General features: G+C 37.8%; 1 protein-coding gene across 1 annotated transcript in view; it reads left to right on the top strand.

The window, feature by feature from the left end:
- Positions 1 to 25,121, top strand: part of LOC107091479 (hippocalcin-like protein 1) — an 84,586-nt gene that overhangs the window by 54,450 nt on the left and 5,015 nt on the right. Inside the window, exons 2-4 of the mRNA XM_015385427.1 lie at positions 5,999 to 6,172; positions 17,651 to 17,932; positions 24,050 to 24,155. Of these exons, the coding sequence (XP_015240913.1) occupies positions 6,077 to 6,172; positions 17,651 to 17,932; positions 24,050 to 24,155 (484 nt within the window). The 5' untranslated portion in view covers positions 5,999 to 6,076. The remainder of the gene's footprint in view (positions 1 to 5,998; positions 6,173 to 17,650; positions 17,933 to 24,049; positions 24,156 to 25,121) is intronic.

Here is a 25,121-nt window from a genome sequence, read left to right on the forward strand (position 1 = left end):
CCATCCATCCATCCATCCATCCATCCATCCATCCATCCAACCATCCATCCATCCAACCATCCATCCATCCTTCTACAGTAGCAACCTTTCAAAATGGTCATTCCTAGTCAAATGCTGAATTCACTGAATTACAGGTTCTGACCAGCAGATGATGCTTCTCTTGAGATCTTAATGTCCACAAATAATCAAAATATATATATATATATTTTAGTACAAATATTGATGTTTAAAATGAAATTGTAGGGAACCAGTCAAGGACCAGCTGAAGGCCCATCAAGGAAATTGGGGAAATATTGAATGGCTACTACTGTATAGATTGGCTGATTTTATTTAAACCTTATTCTCTCAATCATGAATTTTTTTAATACGCTTTTTCTTAATTTTGTGAAGTAATTACCAAAAGTATCGGGTCTGTCATAGATCTGCCTGTATTTGGAATGGACTAATGGACGCCCTAGCAACCTAACTTTCTTTGTCTTTCGCTGGCAGAACTCCTATTTAACGGCTCTGTACAAAGGACTCCTCTCACTATGGCTACTAAAGCTACGCAGTTGCTTGGTTTTTTATAAGAGTCTTCTACAGTGTCCTCCATCCAGGAATAGCAATGTGGGTAGACATGGACTGTTATGATGTAACGTAGACCTATTCACAGTTTTAAGTTTTCAGTTTGGAAATAGGGTGCAAACAGCCTATATTTGGCAGGGTTTACTCCAATGAATCTTGTTATTATATACAAATAAGCTATATTGGGTTATATTTGGAGTCATTACAACTATAACTAACTAGGTACTTAAATTCCAATCTGACCACAAGCTATCTTTATAAGAAAGCCATTATTACAAGTTTTTTTTTCCAATTCCGGCCTTACCAGGCAGGCGGGGGGGAAGCAGGCTCGGTTCTGCTGCACTGTAGTCGACCAAAATCCTGGATGATTTTGAAATTCCCCCCGAACATTTTTTTAGGTATGAAAAGTAGGACATGTCCGGGAAAAAGAGGACGTCTGGTCTCCCTACCATATCAACAATTTGATGTTTCAGTGAGTGAGTGCTTGTTGCTATGATGCCTCTTTGCTCAGCAGCTTCGTTCGTTGTAAACCAGCCAATCAGCGCACAGCTGATCAAAATCTTCATGAGGATATCGTAAAAGGAAGAAAACCTGTCGTTTCATTCTAGGGCTTTTAATCAGGCTTGCATTAGGGCTCATAGAGCAGCAAATATGCCTTTTTCAGCCCAACCAGTGTTACACACCCTATTTAGAGACCTTAAGGACCAGCACCAAATACCCTATAGAATCATCCTATGACCCTTTTAAATTACAATCTTCTATAGGGCCCACCAATCCTAATGCTAAACCCAGGGCTGGATGATGTGGCCATAACTTCTATTAAAGTAAATTTCTTAATTTTGTTTGATATGAAATAGTTTTAAGATTCCTCCCTGGTGAGGTGTTCCAGGCACGTCCCACAGGGAGGAGACCCAGAGGGAGACCCAGGACATGCTGGGGAGACTATGTTTATCGGCTGACCTGGAAAAACCTTGGGATTTCCCTGGAGGAGCTGGTCCAAGTGGCTGGGAGAGAGGGCCGTCTGGGCCTCCCTACTGAAGCTGCCACCCCGTTGAAGAGAAAGAGAATGGATGGATAAAAGCAAATAAAGCTATATAAAGCAGGTGTCTGAAACCGGTTCCAGAAAGGGCCGTGTGGCTGCAGGTTTTCTTTCCAACCAAGCAATGGTTGACCAGACTCCATTCATCTCATCAACTGAGTGTAATCTGAACATTATGACTTGATGAGATGAATGGAGTCTGGTCTGCCATTGCTTGGTTGGAAAGAAAACCTGCAGCCACACGGCCCTTTCTGGAACCGGTTTGAGACCCCTGATATAAAGGGATTTCAGTTAGTATTGTATATTGAAGCTTTAGCCCCAACTAAACTCAAAATCTCTGAGGATCTTTTAGAATCCATGCCATGATGAGTTAAGATAGTTCTGAAGAGCAAAACCGGGCCCAACTGCTGCTGACAGTCCACCCCCCCACCCGCTGCAACAGCACGGAAATGAGCTCCCAGCAATCCTGTCAGTGCACCTGCATTTAACTCTAATGCCTTCGGGATGAGCCATTTAATACGAGTCTAATTTTATTAGCCGAGCGAGGAGGCGGAGGGATGTGTGGGTTTTGTTGCTTTCTGTGCACGAAGGTGTTCGCCAGGCATCAGTAAACACCGTTAACGCCCACGCCTGCACCCCTTATGTATTACACATGCCTCCTTGACTTTTTTTTTTTTTCTTAACATCCTGCGCATTCCTGTGCAGTCTGAGGAAAGTCTGGGATTTAATCATTTTTACTGCAAGATGCATATAGAAAAGAAAAAAGCAAATATCTCCTCTAATTCCAGCCATACAGATCTATTTAAATTTCTTTTTGAAATATTTGCATGAAAAGATGGAACATTGTATAATTTTTGTATTATAATATTTTATTAAAAAAGAAACTATTTAAGTGTTTATTTTGTCATTGATTGAACCAAAACTGCTCCAGTTGGGGTTGGTGAAACTAAAATAACCAGATTAGCTTTTCATGCTGAATGTAGATTCAAGATTCCAGTAAAATCAAATACAGCTAAAGTCTACATCCATCCATATGGGAAAATAAATAAAATAAACCATAAATATTTAGCGGTGTCGTTGCATAATTGAATCAGCGCAATCGCATTTTGTCCGACAGGTTGAGCTGAGATGAGGATTAAGAGATGTGAACACAGCAGACAGCTGATTTCCCAAACATACACTCAGCTGGCCAGATAAACCCTGTTCCAAATGTGATCAGCCAGTCTGAGCTTGACGTCAGTGGTTGCAGGATTATTTCATGTTTTGTGACAAACAGGCAGCACCTCAACACTTGCTGACTTGCATAGTTTCTATTGTGATGATGGGGACATTTTCCTGTAACAGGACTTGGCTTGATTAGGTCACAGTATAACGGATGTCAATGGCGACTGAGCTTCAGGAGCAGCTTTATCTTTTTAATGATTCATTCATTTTTATTTGAACAACCCTCGTTTCTGTCAAATGCAGCCAGATGATTTCATATTTTTTTCTTGAGCTGTCCTAATCCATTTGAACCAATTATATCTATTCATGTGTACGCTACAAAAAATAAATATAATTCTGTTTTTTAAATTGGTTTATTTTCCGCTGATTTTTTATGATTTTATGTGTTTTTTCTGTGGATGTGACATCAGGCGCATCCATGTTATTTAGATCAGACCTAGCAAACATTTGAAGCGTTATATTAAAGATGGATTTGTGGATAATCAAAAGCAACAAGTATCCAGCTCAACTCAGAAACCAATGGAAACTCCATGTAAGGTGAAAACTTTGTCAAGTACAAACTATGAGAACGAGCAGAAGAGTTCTCTAGTTCTATGTTTTGGCCAATATAGGAAGCATATTTGCACATACATACATATTATTTACTATTTTTGATGTAATTACTGCTCTAACTGGGTTTCTCGTTCAGCTAAAGGCATGTTTTAGAGTCTCTATATATTGATTGCTAAATTAGTTGACAATTATTTCAATAATCAATTAATCATGATTAATTGTTTCACCCCTAGGAGCATTCAAAAACTCTATATTACCTCTTCAACAAAAAAACAATACTATTTTATTTATTTATTTATTTTTGCATAAAATGGGCAGTTGCAGATGGGTACAGACAGGGCCAGTGCCTCCATTGAACTAGTCCTGGTCCCACTTTTAACCTCTGTTCTGTCAGGTATAATACTAAATATGGGCTGGTAAAGATATCATAACTGTTTGGTCTCTTGTAACAATTGCAGTTTTCATCTGTAGAGTTTTAGATCGTTTCTCAATTCACAAGAATGCAAGGATGAACCTGTGTCCTCAGCAAGTTCTTGAGAAGAACACAGGAAAGTCTGGACTCGGGGAGAATGGGAGCACACAACATAAATATAAATATGGGTCAATTGGAACAGAAGCGTACTCGAAACGTCACCACACTTTCAGCTCGTCTAGAGCTGCATTTTACCTCCAGTTATTAATAGTCTCGAGATAATAATAAATTATTACTTTTTTCATTTAATGGGGAAATAATAATGAACACAGTCAGATAAACACAAATCAAATGAAAATTTTTTCAAATAAAACAAGAAAATCTCCATCAGAGGCAGTGGTTCTTCACACACGGCTATGCAGACAGAGGGCTGCTGCAGATGGGCTGACGTTAGCCCTGGATGTCGTTAGCCTCACATGTCCGCTGGTTGAGGTCCTCTCAACTTGGAATTTTTTTTAATTACGCACTAAATCAGTAAATGGGCCATATAGTGACACTTAAAAGCACAATGTTCTCACCTCAATGATCTTAAAATGTACTTTTATTGAACAACAGCAACAGAAAAGAGAACTTTTAACTCAATTCTCTGAGCTCTGTGAGCGCTCCGTTGAAAGGTGCTGCTGCTGCTGCAGTGCCTGCTGGGACAGCTGTCAATCTCTAGAACAGACAAGTCTGCTCTGATGTATGCTGGGTATATAGGGAGGGGTACATCCGGGTACTTTGTCCATTGTTCTTGTGAATTGGAACAGTACTAGGGCTGAGGCTGATGATGTTTCATAAGTAAATGAGCACATTAGAACGCACAAGTACACAGAAATGGCCATACTCTGTTAATGATTTTAAATGGAGCTCTCGACAACTCCACAAAATAACCCGCCTAAAAGACTACAAACTAGTCATTGATACTGTATATATGACCGCCAGCGCCTGCTAGAGCTATGGTCATCAAGTGTTTTTTTCTGGACTCCTAATTACAGCTGCTTTTAACCACTTCGGAGAGTTTCAGGCAGACTTGCACAGAGCAGCCGACTAACGGAGCAGACGACGTCGGAGAAAGAGCAGGTGGAAGCAATGTTTAAGTCAACGTAAGAGGGGGCTAACAATGAAGCTAAGTGGAATTCCCCTACAGATAACCTCTCCTTTCAGTCCTGCTTTCCAACATCTGCTCAATGGACAATGACATGGAAATGTCTCTGTAATAGACATTTCATCCCAGCGCTGCATTTCCAGATCGTAACATCATCAATGACCCCTCACACCCCCACCATGGACTGTTCTCCTTGCTGCCCTCTGGGAAGCACACACAGCATTCAATGCTGGACCAGCAGATTCTGCAACAGCTTTTTTGCCCTGTTACCATAAGACTGTTGAACTATTGAAAACTCTAAAGAAGTCACAAGTTGAGGCTCTGCATCACACTGCAAACATCATACTTGCACTACATGGTCTATCTGCAAAATACAGTTCAACTGAGTGTTTCTACTACATTTTGCACCATATCTATTTACTTATTTTTGCACTGCTCTGAACCTTCCACATCAACACCTTTTGCACCAGTTCTCTCCTACATTGTTTACATTTTGATCACTGCTGCACTTTATGAATGGAAATGTTCATTTCATTGCCAAGCTGCTACTCCTTCACTGTTGAAAATCTGTATGTATCGAAATTTCATTTTGTATATAGTGTGTCTGCAAAATGACCATGAAGTCTAAATCATTTTATATGTAGAGTGTTGCACTTTCAGCTTAGCTACACTGAGATGGCTGTTCTCTTTTGCTAGGTCAGGGGACTGCGACCTGCTCAAGAATAGAAAGTGGTTATTTGTTTATGTGGGACACTTTTAATACTTAATTCTTTTAATTTTTTTCATTTTTTTCCCCGGCTAAAAGAATCGTTCCACCCTGGCCCCCGTAGCAAATATGATCTACAACCCCCACTGCTGCGTATCTATATTATCTTATCTCATGGACAAAAAAACTTATTCCTCTTCTAGATAATCTCATTTATCAGGTCAAATGAGAGGAAATAGACTTTTGTTTTTTAAATAATATTTTCCTTTTTTTTCTGTGAAAGAAAATTTCACAAACTCCAAACTACTTGGGATAGTTTCATTGACTTCTTCTTTTCTTATTTTTCACCTGCAGGTGTGGAAAGCGGCCTGGATTCCACAATAGACGGCATTGTTGTCCAGTGAAAGGACCGTTACGAACGTTCCCGTTGCAATGGGGAAACAGAACAGCAAGCTGCGGCCAGAGATGCTGCAGGATCTCAGGGAGAACACAGAGTTCTCCGACCACGAGCTACAGGAGTGGTACAAGGTATGAATCCACAGCAGACAGAGTAGATCAAATGACTCCGCCATTCCAGCACATAATTATATTTTAATCTAAAGCATCGTATTGTGGTTAAAGTCATACATTTACCTTTGCAGAACCATCATCCAATTACAAAGTTTTAGAGTATCAAACAGGTAGTCAAAGGCCAGCTCTGTTTTCTGTTTAAAGCGTTTTCCTTTTTTTCCCAATAAATCCTAACCAGATTCCTTGTCTCTGTTTTGAAAAAAATACAGCAATATGCTTCTTACAGCAATATTCTGCCATCACCATGTTTCAAAGTAGGGGAGGTCTTTTCAATTCAAAGAGCATATATACAGTTAGTCATAGTAAAATCTGAGCCCATAGCTATGTCTTGGAGAGAAACAGGACTAAACACTGAGAAATAGGTAAAAATTGTATCATCTATAATCCAAGCTGATCAGACTAGATAAGGCTACTATAGTGTGAAATAGCTGTGAGAGTAAAAAGTTAGGGGTTAAACTTATAAATTCTGCAGAATGGGAGAATTATGAAAAGTGGTCCCTATGTCCTCCAGCAGCCAACACCTATGGCAGCATACATATAGAAAATCAGTGTATTCTCATTATGAGTTCGTATGAAATCGTACGAAAAGTTATGCACCGTAATTTCTTCGTTTTGGACGTTTTTTTCGTCGTATTTTTAAGTCTTGCCTCGAGACAAGATATCCTTGCGCATGCGCATCTTCAATAACATAGAATTTAACATAAAATTAACCCTAACCCTGACCCTAACCCTAAGATACAAAACAGCAAGCAAAGTAGTTAGAGACATGGAGAAGTAATTATTGCACTGTTTTTCCAAGTTTTACATCCGTCCGCGGATCTGCTTTTTTTCTCTGTCTGCCTGCGCATGTGCACTGATTTGAATTTTCGAGGAAAAACGTCAAAAACATACGAAATACTGTGAATAACTTTTTGTACGATTTCATACAAACTGATAATTAGAATATGTTGAGAAAATAGCTCAGGATAACCTAAGCATTATGGGGTTTGAGAAAGGTAATGTGGAGTATCTAATTTTAAACACCATATTTTGCTTTGCATGTACCCTCCTTCCATCATTGCTGTGTTCAGGGGGTGTTTTTAGGGGTTTTGCGCAACTAACAGCTGCCTGATTTAACCAACTCTCCCACCTTAGCTCTTGATCTCTTCAGCTCCTCCGGGGCTAACGCTGGGCTCTTTCCTCTCTGATTAACCAGCTGTGACATTTCTGCTCATCCCAATCATGCACGTTTTGTTTGCTGAGCAATTGAAAGAATTTGGGAGTATTCCAGCCTGCAGTTGAAATCCATTGAAAGGGCATTGTAGTTGGTGATTGCGAGAGGTGAAGAAAGAGGAGGACAAGTAGGTGGATGAAGAGAATTTGCGAGCTACAGCTTTTAAAGTTTAAAACAGTTATACAATAGCTGCAATGCAACTTTAAAAATAAAAAAAGCCTTGTTGGGATGAGCTTAGTCTGACTGTTGAAAGAAGACAGATTTAGGATTTTGTGGGCATGATTCCATCTGATTGCACTGATATGCAGTGAAAACGGGTTAAACTTATTGAGCAGGATGAAACTGGCAGCTTTGTCCTAAAATCTCCAGTTATTATCTCTAATTTTACCTTTGCTCACCTGTTCGATATAGTCAAGTAATTACAGTGCTGATGGAGTTTCTTCTTTTAAAGTAAGTCTGAAACTGATGACCTACCTGGACAGACCTCACATATATGCACAGGGGAAGTCTTTAGAGTAAAAAAGAGAGCATTGCAGTAAAGATGTCACACTTCTGCCCTACAAAAAAAAATCAAAATAGCTTTTCATGGTTCGATTCTCCACCTTCAGCCCTTTGTTGAATGCCACCTTTTCTCTGTGTATGGAGTGAATTTGTTCCGTTATTGTTGAAAGCAAAGAGCATGTTTTGTAAATAGGAATTTGGAGGAAAAAAGATGCACTCCAGAAGCTATTAACTTAAAACATAAGTTTTGGATAACTCTGGTTTTTCTCTTTTTTTTTTTCAAATTCATATCCTATTTGTTTAAAATTTGTTTTACTATTTTACGGATTTCAATTTTTGATTTCTTTTCAGGTGGAGTTTTATGAATTTAATTGTTTTCTAATTAAGTTTTAAAGATCATATTCTCTTAAGTTTAAGCCAATAAAAAGGCTTGCTCTTGACCAATAAAAATGTTGTTGCTATGGTTCATGCAGACCAATAGAAATGCATCTTCACTCCTCAATCAGGAGGCAGCCCCACACTAGGGGTGGGTATTGCCAAAGAAGTCACGATTCGTTTCGAATTATGATTCACAGGCCACGATGCGATTCTATCACAATGCATCACGATACTTGAATTATTGCGATGCATTGCAATATTTTCTCCTCCATGTTTTGTTTTTGAATGACTCGGCGCAGTATCCCGCGACCGGAAATGCTTGTGACACAAGGCAGCGTGCGTCAACACATCCGCAGCAACATCTACTGGACTGGAAGTTGTATTCCACTTGTTTTTGGCTGATGTTCACCAACCATTCATGCAATTTTGTTTATTAATTTTTAAAATTAATAATTGATACTTGCCGTCAAGAATCGATGCAGTAGATCACGAAAATTAGAATCACGATGCATCATCATGACGATTATTTTGCACACCCCTACCCCACACCTAGAAGTGAATAGAAAAATAAACACTGTTAAAAAAAAACAAAAAGAAATTCAAAAATAAGATAGGAAAATTTAACTTGAAAGAAAATATTAAATAAAATCTAAGAAACAGCAAATGTAACATCAAATCCAGTTTTTATTTCAATGCATTTGAAGGTTTTATTTCTGGATTGCATTTTATTTCTCAAATATCAATTTACAAAATGCCTTTTTTCAAGTTTCCATTTGAAAGTCATTCCATTTGCTTGCTGTGCAACAATAATGGAACAAAATTCACTTCATACATGTCTGCCCATTTGCTGTCTGGTTGCTGTTAATAAAAGCCACTAATGCCAAAATGTCCTTAAATAATAAGATGTTTACACAAGATGTACGTTTTCGGTGATAGGAGACTTGGAGACTGTGTGGTAGTGTTTATTTAGTTTGTAAAGGGGCCTTATTGTCACCAAGATTTCTTTTTTTTTTACTAAATGCTTAATGCCTTTTTTGTTGTATATTGAAAATGTATAACAGAGAGAGACAGTTGCAGACAGATGTCCTTAGACTGAACCACCCCAGCTGCTTTAATAGGCCTGTTTTAAGCACAGCCTTAAAATCCGGACCAGACTATTATCTCTATATGTTAAGTAGCAGCTCTGCAAACAGGAGGTATACATATGGTCCAAAACATGATGTATTATCACCACCATGGCAATGCCAAAGGACCTTCCAGTGTTCATGAACATGGTCCCAAATGCTGTTTATAGATTCAGCTGAAAATAGTGATTGTGAGTGCAGCTTCAAGCAGCGCTCTGACCTACATTTACAACGCCGGGTGATTATAAACGGCTGCTTAAGTTAGTCCACTGATAAAGCTCTAAAGATGATTGTTTTTATTGCATTTGCCTTTAAGATGTTACTTTGAAAGGTTTAAACTTCAACCTTTGCAAAATTAGAAGTGTTTTTGGTTCTCAACGCTCAAATGAAATCCACTAATAAAAGTAGTTTACTAGTAGGAGTTTTGAACAGGAATGGTGTGAACAAACTTAGATGAACATATTCTGTGTTATTTTATGCAAAATATACACTTGTATTAAGGATGGTATCCTGAGTCTGGTTTTCATGTTCGCTTCTCAAACAGAATCAATAAAGTTTGAATTAAAGTTACAGTGTCAGGTTATTTGACAATTTTTGTTATTTACAGTTTACAGCATTAACGCACTGGTTGTATACAACAATTTTATGATAAATGATGTCGTCGTGTCGGAATAGTAATGTTATTTTTGTCTCTGTAATCTTTGTTTATCCTCAGTTTGTTAGTTAACTTAGCCTTTCTCTTTACATTCATTATAACAACAGCATGTGACCATGATGACGTTACTGCACATGCATAGAGTTGGTCAACAAGCCGAAGCAATGGCATGTAGCAAGTGGGTAACTCCCAGCGTGATTATAAAATAAGAAAGTTCAAGATCAAGTCTAAAAAGATGCTGCTTTGGTTCTTCTTCTTCTTGTTTACTACTGGTGGTTGGCTTTGGTCGCAGTACCGCCACCTTCTGCTCTGGAGTGTAAACGCTTTGCCTATGAGAAAAAGGAGCAGCGCATGAACCGAACGCAACACACGCGAACCGAACCGACAACCGACAGTCGAACCGAACGGTTCGGATGGTTTTCATAAACCATTCCATCCCTAATAGACACATGTGCTGCTAATGTTAGCGATACTTTTAAGCCCTATGTTCACAGCTGATGGTGTTTCCACCAGTCATTAGAGCATGGTTGGGATATTTTTAATAGCTGTGTCGGTGGCCACTATCAGGCTTTCTGGCAGTCCAGTAGATGGCACCATGTCTGTTTATGTCATTTCATTTCATCTATTTAGGCTTAAAAAGAAACGTGTAAACATTATCAGGTTGGGTGCCTGTTAGGGCTGCAACAACGAATCGATAAAATCGATAAAAATCGACTTTTAAAAGCGTTGGCAACGAATTTAATCATCGATTAGTTGTGTCGCGCGATTAATGCATCATCCGTCGCCACCGTCATCCCCGGGGAAGAAAAAAAAATATGGCGGAGCGAGTCAGCGCCGCAGTTGCAGTGTTGCCAACTCAGCGACTTTTCAGACCCCTCCAGCGACTATTTTTTTAAAAAGCGACTAGCGACAAATCTGGCGACTTTTTACGGTGTCACTGGCGGCTTTTGGAGACTCTTACGTGAAAGCATGTATCGTTCCTACTCTTGTCCTCCAGCGGCAGCTGATGCCGTGGGGCGCCTCCCCCATCCCAACGCCTTTCTCCCTCTCCCACAGGAATCCCTCTCAGCGCTGCAGTCCGAGCCGCAGGATTTTAGTGAGGAGTTTACCCTCAGCGTCCAGACTGCAAATGAAGCGCGCATGCCCCGGGATTGACGGCGCAAATTGATCACAATAATTAAAATAGCCTGCGCTTTGTAAAGTGAAAAAAGTCGTAACATGCAACTTTTGTAAAAACAAATGAACATGGCACGGAACCACCACTGTTATGACGCAGCACCTGAAAAGAAAACACGTTGGAGCCTTCGATGGCAGTGAAGATAGCTGATCAGCAGGATGAGTAACCATGTTTGTTTGGTTTTAAAGTGGGGAAACGTAACGTTAGTTTCTCAGGTAGCTCATCTGATGCTTTCCTTACCTTGTTAGTAGGTTACAGACAGTGATAAGGTTGGCTACTTATTTTACTTTTAATTTCATTTGAATTAGCTTAAGCAGCGTTTATATTTTCTTTATAAATAAATTAATTTGCAAATTATGAGGGCAAGGCTTTTAAAGTTTAAATCTTCTGGCAAAGATAAAGTAAAGAAGATCCTGCAATTTATGGAAGTAAAGCAGAATAAAATCCAGCAAGATCAGTAATATGTCAATTAATTATATGCCACATTCCCATGTAAATATCTGTCTTTGGAGGATGTGTTTTTTAGCACCCCTAGTTCTCTCATTTTTATTCCAAATACAATTTATAATTTGAATCACAGGGCTATTTTTATCTCTATAGTTCAGTATTTTCTCAAGTAGCAACTTTAACTGCTATACTTTCCTGTCTTAAAAGGCAGAACTCTTCTAGTCTAAAAAAAACTCATTTGTTGAAATGGGGGTACCTATTGTTTGAACCCCTTAGGGGCTTTAAAAAACAAAAATGCCTGTCTCTTTTTGCGCTTTATGAAACAAAGTAGCCTATATTTTGTGGATGTACAGCTACATTTCTCATGTAAGTTTGCGTAGTTTTAACACAAACATTTATTTTTCATATTGCACCAGTACAGTTAATGAGCAACCTGTACTTGTGTGCTTGTTTGTTCTGTCTAAAATGTTTATTTTGGAATAAAGAGGTAAATATAAAAAAAATATTTTGTGTCCGATTCATCGATTAATCGAAAAAATAATCGGCCGATTCATCGATTTTCAAAATAATCGTTAGTTGCAGCCCTATAAAGCCATAATATCTCTGTTCAATTTGATTACCTTTAATTTATTTTCTGCTTTTTTTAAATTGTCATTACAATTACACTGTCAAGTATAGACCAGTATAGAGCTCTGGATTCCTAGCTCAATGCCCTAACCCCCAGGCCGCCACTCACATGTTGTCTAATTTATGTCGCCTAAATCAAAATTGAGAGTTTTTTTCTAATATATCAAGTTATTTACAGTGAAAAGGGAAAAAAATATATAGTAATAGTTAAGAAACAGCGGAAAACCAAGTGGTTTGGTTCTTTTAATAGTAAATTGTATGAAAATTGCTACAGAGGTGACATATAAAAAATGTTTGAAGGGGAGGTGATTATGCTACAGGGGAGTGGGCCTGGAAGGCCTTGGCTCCTCCAAAGAGTCATGTTTCATCAGTGTTCTGGCGGCAGCCTTGATTCATTCATCTTTGTCAGATGCAGAGAAGCATCCTGTACATTTACCCTTGGAAGAACCAAGTGCTGGCGTAGCCAGGCTGATCCCATCATTTATCTATTTTTGTCCACATATTATGTTTCCTTTCTAAAATTCAGTGTGCTTTTGATTAGAAGAGAGAGTCCCATCTTCTGTCCCAAGGTGCAGTCAAATGTAGTCCCTGTCGGCTGGGCCGCAGCAGTGATGGCCGCCCCCATGGCAACGCCTAGCAGATTATTTGTTGTTTTAAATGCTTGGAAATAATTTAAACGGCAAATCAAGCAGTGTTTTGAGTTTGAAAACTTAGTGCCAGAACTCCATTAATGCCATACAAATATAATTGTAGAAGCTAATCATATTAATGACACATTTAAAATGAATGTTTGTGAAACATATTATTAAATATAAGCAGTTAATAATATCATCTCTTGGAGATGTCTGTGTTTTTTGGCAAAATCTTTGGCTTTAATTATCTGATGTGAATGCACCACATAAAAAGCAGATATGGGGGGATTTATTCATCATATTGCGTCCCCAGATAATGCTAATCCTGTGCGAATAGGGCTTTATTCTAACTGCATCTATAGGATTAGTTCTCCTTCTGTATTATACTCCACAATGATGCCTTTTATTCACTGTAGTTTATTTGTTTTCTCATTTTAATTGCTCTTAAAATCTGTTGTCTTTGGTAATTTACTCCATGATACCTAAAACACGGTTATCTTGTGTGTAAATATAGGCACCATTGTGCCACCAACATTTTTTTCTCCTGTTCTTTATGGAGAAGTTATTTTGGAAATAACAAGAAACAAACGGACAGATATTGTTTTACTGGTGAGGGGGACCACACAGTGTTTGTGCTCAGGGCCGCAAAATTGTCGGCACTGCATCTGATCCTTAAATTTTATCTGAGAATTTGTCACAGGTATTTTTTTTATTGCAGCGTCGAGTTTTTAGTTGAATGCAAAAATACATGCTTGCAGTTAGACCTCTGTTTCCTTGTTTAAAGGACTGTTCAGAGCTCTGCTGTAATAACTTAACTTTATCATTTTAGCTCCTCTGAGTCCATTTAGAGCCATATAAGCACCAGTGCCACAATCATTTATTTCCTCCACTTTTCCTTTATATGAAACTCCTGCACTCATATAAAAATACCCCAATGAGTTTGCACTGAAGCAAAATGTCTATTTTGCCACATTTGTTTAGACCAATGAATCAGTCCACTCAGAGCAGTCCTATAGGAACATATTTCACCACCTCCAGAACAAGCAGTTCCCTTCTAAAACCAAAGGTGGCAGCAGTGATACTCTCAGGTGAGATGTCCTAAATAATTAGATTTTTCAAATGTTTTTATATTAAACACAAATTACCAGCAAAATGAAGTAATTTTTCAGTAATTTTTCACATCAATATAGTAACCATAAATGAAACAAAACAGATCTTATGCTCTTGTAACTAAGCCTTGTGTGTTATGATGATAGAGGGGGAGTTTATGAGTCTCTGCAGACATCTTGGAGTCTTCTGTGATATCAGAGAAAAAGAACCACGACTTAAACCACTCAAAGTGTTTATTTTGTGCAACCGTACGCGATTAATTTGTAGAACAAAGACTAATGAATATGTGTGTGGGTTTATTAGCAGGGGCTTAATGGAAATCTTATCAGTCATCACTGATTAATGGAGAAAATATAGATGTTTTGCTCTGTTAGTGCAGTGTGATTCATACAGACTGACCCTAAACTGGTTTTGGCCCCTAATGGTTTTTGGCTTCCCCTTGAATATGAACCGTTTCTAGCTTTGCCATTGCATAATCGAAATCCAAAACAGAAACTTCCAACTTTTCTTCTATGTGTGATGTAGCTATGTAATTAAAATAAGCACATATGACTTATTTGATGGCAATTTTCATTGCCATCAAATAAGTCCTCGATGCAGCCGACCCAGGTTCGAATCTGACCTGTGGTCCTTTGCTGCACGTCTTTCCCCATCTCTCATTCCCCCTCTCCTGTCAGTCTACTGCCAGAAAACTTAGCCACTAGTGCTGTTAAAAAGAAAAGGAAAAAAAACAAGAGATGTGATCTTAAAGCACCTGAGAGAAATGTATTGCGAAAACGATTAAATAAACAATAATATACAGCATTCTGGGGTCATTGAGTGAAGTGTGTTTATGGTTAAACAAAAATTATTAAACATTATTTTTACAGGCAACATATATATATATATATATATATATATATATATATATATATATATATATATATATATATATATATATATATATATATGTATATATATATATATACATTTTAAAAGAATATTTTGATTGGTATAATTGTTTGTTCTTTGGTTATTATGGATAGTTAGAATCTGGTTTGGTTTTTCTTTATCATGGTATTTACTTGTAATACTATGAAATACTAAAATTATAGTATTATCTACAACATATGGAATTTAGTCATTTTTATGTTTATTTATTTTTACTTCTGGTTAGTTTGTACAGTTTTCCTTTTGCTATTCTTTTTATTTTTATTATATATATTATTGTTGTTTTCCCCCATTTTTCTGTACCAACTCTGTGTGCCATTCAGAGCTGTTCTGAGCAGTGAATATCTCCATTTTTAGATTTATAAAGTTCATTAACCCATCCAGTTACAAACAGGGGACACTCAAATAACACACACACACAAATAACACAATTTGCTGGCAACAAAATCACACAAAAATAATCAAAGGAGATCTAATTTATTAACCAATGGAGTCCTTGATTTGGAGTCGCACACAAAATTAAAATGGAAAAACACACTACAGCTGATCCAACTTTTATGTAATGTCTTTAAAACTGGTCAAAATGAGGCTCAGTATTGTGTGCGGCCTCCATGTGCCCGTATGACCTCCCTATAATGACTGGTCATGCTCCTGATGAGGTGGCGGATGGTCTCCTGAGGGATCTAATCCCAGACCTGGACTAAAGCATCTGCCTTCTCCTGGACAGTCTGTGGTGCAACATGACGTTGGTGGATGGATCGAAACACAATGTCCCAGATGTGCTCAATCTGAATCCAGAGCTTCAATGCCTTCATCTTGCAGGAGCAGCTGAGACAGTCCAGCCACATGGGGTCTAGCATTGTCCTGCATGAGGAGGAATCCTGACAGACCATCACTTTCTTAAGTGAATATGTGCATATTTGTGCAAAAAAAGGAGGTATGCGTTTTAAAACCCTGCTTTAGTGGCTTTTAAGTTCATTAAAAGTCCAAGCATCAGCCTAATTCCAGTGTAATTTCAGTGTAACCAGCATTTGTACTGCACTGCACTGGACAGAGACCTAGGGGAGGGAGCCCAGATGTCAGTCAAAGGGCTAATATTGTCAGGGTTTGGTTGAGGTTTTTAGGACCCAAATGCAGAGGCAAGGAGGCAGAGGTGAGTTCTTGTATTTTTAATGGAGTTCTAACAGGTAACAGAGGCAGGAATCCTAAAATCCAACATAAAAAATGCAAAACAAATCAGAACCATGGAGACATCAGGGAAAACAAGCAGGGAAAGACGAGGAACCAGCACTGAGGAACTGCACAGGGAGAGTATATATGAGAGACTGAACAAAGACAGGACTATTGGGCTGAGTGGGAGCAGGTGTGAATAGAGGATTCTAGAAGGAACTAGGGAAAAGGAGACCAACACAGGAGGGAAAGCAAAGAAAATCCTAAGAACTCAGATATATCCATAAAACACCAATAAAGCAAGAAAACAAAGAAAAACATGGATCAATGTGAAAATGAAAACGCAGAGAAAGCTTAACAGAACCAAGACCATGACAAATATGCTCATAAAACATGAACAAATGAGCGCAGTGGGCCAGTGGGCTCAGCTTTATGGAGACAAACTTCAGCGCAACTACAAATTGCTACTAAATCTCTAAAGCACAGGGTGTAAAAATAATAAAATAAAAAAAGCGTAGTTTCGATTGTTATCAGGAGGCTTTTAGCATCTTACAGTCTGCTTTCTGAGTGGATCTCACAGGACTGGGAACGTTGACAGTTGTTTGTAAATGTTTATAGTCCTGTTTAAAAATCTTAACAGACTCTCTTCCTGGTGTTTGCTTCACTTAAACACTCAGAATCACATCAAACTAAATGTCTGACACTCATATAGAGCAAACCTCCTTTAAAATGCATAATAATCATGTTCTAAACATGTGTAATATGTCTATATGTTGCTTTTATTCATTTAAATTCAGTTATATCAAATTATTTTAAAAACAGTTTTTTAAATATAATATAGGTGCATATTCCACAAGTTTTTCTGAACAAGTTCGGTTTGTCTTTTTATTAGAAGGGAGGTTTATTGCCTATTAATCAGAGCATTGGGCTCAGAAAGCCCAAGCAAACACTGATGCTCTTTTACAGCCCAGAAAATGTCCCAGACATGGGCAGTAAAAAAGATAAATTAACTGCACTGCCACAGGGACTCTCAGGCATGGCTGGAAAGGATTTATTCATACAATGTTCAGAACCTCTTTCCAGGCTTCAAAGTGTGACGATGAGTTTGTCACCTCGTTGCTTCTATCTTAAAGGTCTGTTTAAAGAACATCTCCGACGAAGGGTGACATGATTTTTATTTCTCTTTGCTTCCAGAGCACGGCTTTATTAAATTTCTTCTTTTTTATTTGGAACAAAGATATAACTTTCAGCTCCTAGACTCTTAGCTTCATTTCAAAGAGATCAGTCTGTTCATATTTTATATAACTTTTACTGCTCATAGGATTTCACACTTACTTTTTTATTATTATTATTATTATTCTGGCTTGAGCTTATAATTTCAGCCGATATTCCATTACCCAGTAAAATAAGATTGTGTTAAAGGGCTGGTATAAATATATGTTTGAAAAGAAGTATTAATGTGTTTCTTTCAGGGTTTCTTGAAGGATTGCCCCAGCGGAACCTTGAATGTGGAGGAGTTTAAAAAGATCTATGCCAATTTCTTCCCCTACGGAGATGCGTCCAAATTCGCCGAGCACGTCTTCCGGACCTTTGACACCAACGGAGACGGGACGATAGACTTCCGGGAGTTCATCATCGCCTTGAGCGTCACGTCACGAGGGAAGCTGGAGCAGAAGCTGAAATGGGCTTTCAGTATGTATGACCTGGATGGAAACGGATACATCAGCCGTGAGGAGATGCTGGAGATTGTACAGGTGAGCAATCAAAGTTGGAAACGGTTGAGTGAGATTTTCCACCTGTGGACTCTAATAGTTGGGACATTTAACATTTAACATATATTTGAATACAACTTCTAGATGTGAAGCCTTTTTTTCCACATTTGGTGCACAGATATATATTTACGTAGCAAAGACATTACCATAAACAACATGTTGATATATAAACGATATATAAATGATTTATCGACCCCCCTTTCAGAGACATAGACAGGTATGGGGCATTGCAGGCTAACAAAAGAAGCCAAACGACCCCCATTCCAAAGGGTTGGACCCCGTCATCCGTTTCTATTAGCATGTTTTCAAAACATAAAGTAGGTTTTGATGGACTACTGTATAAAACCTCGGACTTAACGCCATTCCTAACATTTTTAAGCGAAACGTCTTCAAACTTCAAAGTCCAGTGGATTATTTTTCATTTTCTTTTTTTGGTTGATATGTAAAATATTTACAATCTGCAAACAAATTAGTTTCTCAAAAATATAGGTGTAAATGTTAAGAAGTTTTAGGCAGTACCATTTTAAAACAGGCTTAAATTGGAAGGCACTCGGACCGCTGATGTATTTAAGCAGCATGGATGTTCATCCTCCTGAACATATTCCAAGTCAGATGCAAATCAAATAGCCGCCCTTTGTTCTTTTCGATTGTTGGAGCCTTTTGTTGTGGATGGGCTACATGATTGGTCTTTTGGCTCATGATGGAAGTGCTTATGCAACCTCTTGAGATTTATTACCATGACTGAAGCTGAAACAGCAATCCTACCCCTCTATTCATTAGGGGTGAGTATTGGCATAGGTGTTGCGATATGATACGTGTCTCCATACTTTGATCACGATACATTATTATTACAATATTGCTATAAAACTATATATAAAGATATTTTCCCAGCTATCAAAATTGAATTTATAGATAAAATAGCTTCCGCAACCCGACCCCGGATAAGTAGAAGAAGATGGATGGATGGATGGATGGATGGATGGATGGATGGATGGATGGATGGATGGATGGATGGATGGATGGATGGATGGATGGATGGATGGANTTGCAGGCTAACAAAAGAAGCCAAACGACCCCCATTCCAAAGGGTTGGACCCCGTCATCCGTTTCTATTAGCATGTTTTCAAAACATAAAGTAGGTTTTGATGGACTACTGTATAAAACCTCGGACTTAACGCCATTCCTAACATTTTTAATTGAAAAAGCTTCCTGGATGGGAAGCGAAACGTCTTCAAACTTCAAAGTCCAGTGGATTATTTTTGATTTTCTTTTTTTGGTTGATAATTAAAATATTTACAATCTGCAAACAAATTAATTTCTCAAAAATATAGGTGAAAATGTTAAGAAGTTTTAGGCAGTGCCATTTTAACTTGGCAACTACAAAACAGGCTTAAATTGGAAGGCAATCGGACTGCTGATGTATTAAGCAGCATGGAGGTTCATCCTCCTGAACATATTCCAAGTCAGATGCAAATCAAATAGCAGCCCTTTGTTCTTTTGAATTGTTGGAGCCTTTTGTTGTGGATGGGCTACACGTTTGGTCTTTTGGCTCATGATGGAAGCGCTTATGTAACCTCTTGAGATTTATTTCTATGACTGAAGCTGAAACCGCAATCCTACCCCTCTATTCATTGGGGGTGAGTATTGGCATAGGTGTTGCAATATGATACATGTCTCCATACTTTGATCACGATACATTATTATCACAAGATTGCTATATAACTATATATTAAGATAGTTATATAGTGTTGGTTAGCATGTAAAAAGGGCAGACAAACAGCGGCGAAGAAATAACTAAGGTAAAAAAATACAAAGGAAGAATAAAACAGACAAAAATATTATAACATGCACATAAATAAATAATTAAAAATATAAGCAATTTAAAAAGTAAAGTTGAAGATTATAAAGGACAAAAAAATAAATAAGGTAAATATTACAAATGCAAATAAATACAGAAGCTAATTAAAAGTTATATACATTTATGTCTCACTGTATAATTTAATTTCTACTTACATTTATTTGTTTGTTGTATTTTTGTTGGCAATTAATTGTATGCTTATACATTTATTGAGCATTTATTTATTTCTGTATTTATTTTTAAATATGGCAGAGTTTGTCCTCCATACGGCATAGCCGTGTGTGAAGCGTGTTGGTTAGCATTTTACTACATTGGTCGAATCTACAGGAGGAGAGTCTGAAGTCAAGACTGAAGTCATTAGAACGGGAGTAGGGACTTTGCCAAATACAAAAAAAAATCGCCATCATAGCCAGCGGTCCTTCACACACGGCTATGCCGAGACAGGGCCGCTGTGGACGGGCTGCCGTTAGCTTCGGAGCTCTGCTGGTGCCGCGGTCCTCACAAGTTCAGAACATTTTCTTTTAAATTACGCATTAAATCTGTGAATGGGCCATATGGTGATGCTTAAAAGTATAAGGTTCTCGCCTCAAATAATCTTAAAACGTACTTTTATTGAACAACAGCAACAGAAAAGAGAACATTTTACTTAGTACTCTGAGCTCTGAGTTAAGAAGATGGGCCGCCGACCAATGAGCAGAAGTTGACTCTCTAGGACACACCCCCTCCTCATTTGCATAATGAGACATAAATGCATAGAGAAATGTAAAAAGGGCAGGCAGAAATAAATAGCGGCGAAGAAATAACTAAGGTAAAAAATACAAAGGAAGAATAAAACAGACAAAAATATTATAACATGCAAATAAATAACTACTTAAAAATATAACTAATTAAAAAACAAAGTTGAAGATTATAAAGGACAAAAAAGTAAATAAGGTAAATATTACAAAGGCAAATAAATAAGGAAGCTAATTAAAAGAGTTATATACATTTATGTCTCACTGTATAATTTAATTTCTACTTACATTTATTTGTTTATTGTTTTTTTTGGTGGCAATTAATTGTATGCTATGCTATTTATTTATTGAGCATTTATTTATTTCTGTATTTATTTTTAAATATGGCAGAGTTGGTCCTCCATACATACAATGAGGGAAGAAATTGACAAGCATCAAACTAACTCAGCAATATGCATTAAAACAATGGCTGAGGATCTCTGCATGTGCTGTGTGTGAGTCTGTGTGGCTGTTTTATGGTTCTTATGGATTAGCAAGTTAAATTTATCCAGTGTTTATCCCTGAGTGTGCAGAATACTGGGATTAACCCTGAGCTTGTACAGGTTATGTTATAGAGAGAGGAGGGAGGAGGCAGGCCATTGTGTAATTATTCAACTGACAAGAAAGAAGATGCTCCCTAAAACTATTTGGTTGCTTATAAGTGGACTAAATTCACATTTGTATATAAAATGAGCCAAAAATGGTGAAAGGAACTAAATATAGTTTCATTTGCTCTTCATTCATTTTCTTTCAAGATTATTTCCTATCCAAGGGAAGACTTTATAACCATGATGCTTATCATGATTCTGATTTACTTTTTATTACTTGAGTGATCAAGTGATGACTGACTAATCTGTTATCTCAAAATTAGCTGTGTTTCTATCCAAATGTGATCCAAATTTTGAGCGAATTTTTTTAAAAAGCCGCAAAAAAAAAAAAAAAAAAAAGATTCAAATTAGACATGTTTCTGTCCTTTGGAATGAATTATGAAGCCATGGAAAGCGGATTGTTGCCAATGTTTAGGCTAGGGATGCACCAAAATGAAAATTCTTGGCCAAAAACAGAAAAAAATAATTAAATTAAGAAAACAAGGCCGTACAATGAAACAGCAAAACAATGTATTATGTCAAAAATTTGAACAATAGTATTTGGGCTAAGATGTGTACTAACCCTATTAAAAAAACTCAATTAATTAGTTACAAAAGCATCAAAATATGTATTCACTACAGACATTTTTTTGTTATGCTTTAGCCTTAGGGTAGTCACAAGGAAAAGTTTCTTGTAACATCTGTTGTTGCGTTATCAACAGTCGCGGCCGTGCTGTTTTGGTGTTGAACGTCTATCTGATAAAAGAAACTAAAATACACTTTTCGATGGCAGAATTTTCTAGTTTAGGATACGATTGGCTGTTGTAAACAGGAAAGTAGAGATAGCAAGGCTAATTGCAACACTAATCTGCTCAAAACAAGGAAAAATACATTTATGTTAAAAAATTTATTTTACTTATTTATATTTACAGTTTTGCAGACATTCCTATGTTGCAATAATTGTCAATCTAAGTCTTGCAATCTAAAATCGCATATATCGCCTAAAAGTATTTTTGATCTTGTTTTGATATTTTATTTTATTGATATCCTAATCAAGATCAGATTCTGTTTCGGATGATCAATCTTCGTTTGAGAAGATTCTATTCAAGAATAGTTCAATAATCTGCCACTACAGTGAGACCATGGCACTTGGTAAGACGCCTTAGATCTGTCATGATCTTACAAAGTTCAGACCCAAATGCAGAAAACCAAACAGAGAGACCAGGGAAAAGGTTTAACGGGTTTTATTGAAGAAGTTAAACAGAGGGAGAAGTGTTGCTCTGAACACTGCTCAACCGGAACTGTAAAGTGAGGGGAAGACACAGAGGTTAGTTCAGGCTCAGTGGGGAATTTGACTCGTGAACTTAGGGAAGAGGTATTGGTATTGAATCCTTGACTCCTGTCTTTGTGTTGTGGTTCCAGTGTTTGTCTGATTCTGTGGAGGGCGGAACAGGGTTTACCCAGAATGCGGTTGTTAGTTGGTGAACGGAGATACTGACTGCCACTCAGATTTCCTGCGGTACTTAAACGGGTCGTAGTGGAGAATTATGCCTTTCTCAGTGAGAAGCTCAAACGATCTCTTGGGGAAAGTGGATCCAAACCTCCTGTTTGAACCCCGGCTCAGTCTGAAGCTCAGTTGATCCTTCCAGGGAGTGAAGGTCCGAGAAATCCAGTTTGCAGGATGACTTCCTGCTGAGAGGCAAAGACAAAAACAAAGTTAAACTCAGGTTGACAAAAAGCTCAGCTTGACTCAGCAAAAACTCAGCTTGGCTAGAGTACCCTAAACTGGCAAATAGTGTCAGTCAGCAGCTTAAGAACACTCCGTTTAACGAGGAAACCATCCGCAGGTGTGTGAGGAGGCGGACCAGAACCAGGCGCCTCCTGGTGGATGAAGGAAACACACAGAAACACAAACACAAAAACAGGAGTCCTGACAAGATCCTTATACATATATTGTTTTTGTTAACAAAATTCCACCTTTCAAAAGGTGTTTAGGGCATTACGCTTGGAATCTAGAAGTTATGAGTTAAAGCCCAACTCAACATACTGACACTCTGGGTCCCTGAGCAAGACCCTTAACCCCTCATTGCTCCCCGGGCGCCCCACAATGGCAGCCCAAGGGGTTTGGTTAAATGCAGAGAGTTCATGTCTTTGCTCTGTACTTGTGACAGTGTAGTGACAATACAAAAGCTGAAAAAAACCTAAAAGAAAAAAAAGAGGAATGAGTATGTTTGAATAATGGGGGAAAAAAATAGAAACTTGCAAAGACAACGTTTTATCTATCGCCAGAAACGAGGTGACAGTGTTACAAACACTGTGCAGCCTCTTTGGAAATCTACCTTTTCTTCCAAGCTTTCCTATTTTTGTCCAAGGAAGCTGCAACACTGATCTACAGTCAGTTTTACACCCAAACCTCCCAGAGGTGGAGAATTAATGGGCATGTAAACTGATTCTAAATCTGTTTGTGAATCCAGCTGATACTCGGGGCTGTTTAATGCGTCCAGGCAGAGGTTAATTTAATGCCAGCAGGGGAAGGGAGGCGCTCATATTGGCCATCAGACAAAGATATATCAGTTCAATACCATTAGCATGGCTGGTAAGCCCCCTGCTTCTGGTGGACGCAGACATACGCTCTATGCTTGCACATGTAATTCATGTAATCCCCCTGGCAAGGATGGTGCAAATATTCTCAATTTTTCAGAGGCTCCAGGAGCAACATTTGCTTTGGAGGTGACTCTGGAGGTTCGTTAGCACACAGAGATCTATGGTGATCCAATGCGTTTCTGCTGAGGCTCTGTAATGGCTCCCTGCTGGCTCAAATTCATTGTTTTCTCCTCTCCACCTCCTGCCCTCCCTCTGTTTTCTCCTCCTCCACTTTCAGGCCATCTACAAGATGGTGTCATCTGTGATGAAGATGCCAGAAGATGAATCTACGCCAGAGAAGAGGACGGATAAGATCTTCAGACAAATGGACCTTAATAACGATGGTGAGATGGGAAAACAGCACAGATGTTTGGGAGAGGAGGGCAGGATGGAGAAAGAGAGGTTTTTACATTTGGTTTGTGAAACTACCTCATTTTATCTCAACAAAAAGTGACAAACAAGTCTTATTTTGTTTCATTTTATAAGAAACAAAAACATATTTTAATCGAAGGTGGTTCATTACAGACAGTCAAGGAAATGGTGATCAAACTGTTCTTTGCTTTCCTCCACAAAACAAATAGAGCTGCGTTCAGAACCATCGTTTTATAATTTATAGGGAATAAAAAATTCAGGGTGCAGCTGAAATAATGAAATAATCAAGAACATGTGGGGCATTTCTTTGTTTTGAAGTCATTAAGCCTTTAATCTGAGAACGGAGGCCTCAGTTTTTAATCTCATTACATGGAGCGAGAGAGACTCCATATTTGACTTATTAAGTAAAGTAAAATATTTTTGAAATCTAATATAAATACATTCAAATGGCTGTGAAATGTAGTTGCTCTCATATTTATGTAAACATAGAAACTAAGTAGGTTGTTCTGTTGCAAAGGGCTGCTGAAAAATTAGAGCCTTTTGCAGAAGTTTGCTGTTTTTTTCATAGAAAGTTTAATTTCTTACAGGCATAAAACAAAACTACAGACTAGAATTGTCATCATTTCAATTAGATTCTCAATCACTGTTAATATAAGTATTATTAGGCAAATAATCAGATAGGAAGATCAAAATGATCTTATATACAATATAATCAATAATAAAAAAAATTAAATACACTCTGTGTGTAAAAAATTATAATAAAGTCTGTCTACGTCTAAAAAGAAAGCAGGGAAGACCATAAAATAAAAAAGATCAGACGGAATATTTCTGAATATTTTATAACGTAACAATTAATATACAATTGTAGCTATATATATATATATATATATATATATATATATATATATATATATATATATATATATATATATATATAT

The sequence above is a fragment of the Cyprinodon variegatus genome, unplaced genomic scaffold (genome assembly GCF_000732505.1).
Source record: "Cyprinodon variegatus isolate N-32 unplaced genomic scaffold, C_variegatus-1.0 Scaffold339, whole genome shotgun sequence".
NCBI lineage: Eukaryota > Metazoa > Chordata > Actinopteri > Cyprinodontiformes > Cyprinodontidae > Cyprinodon > Cyprinodon variegatus.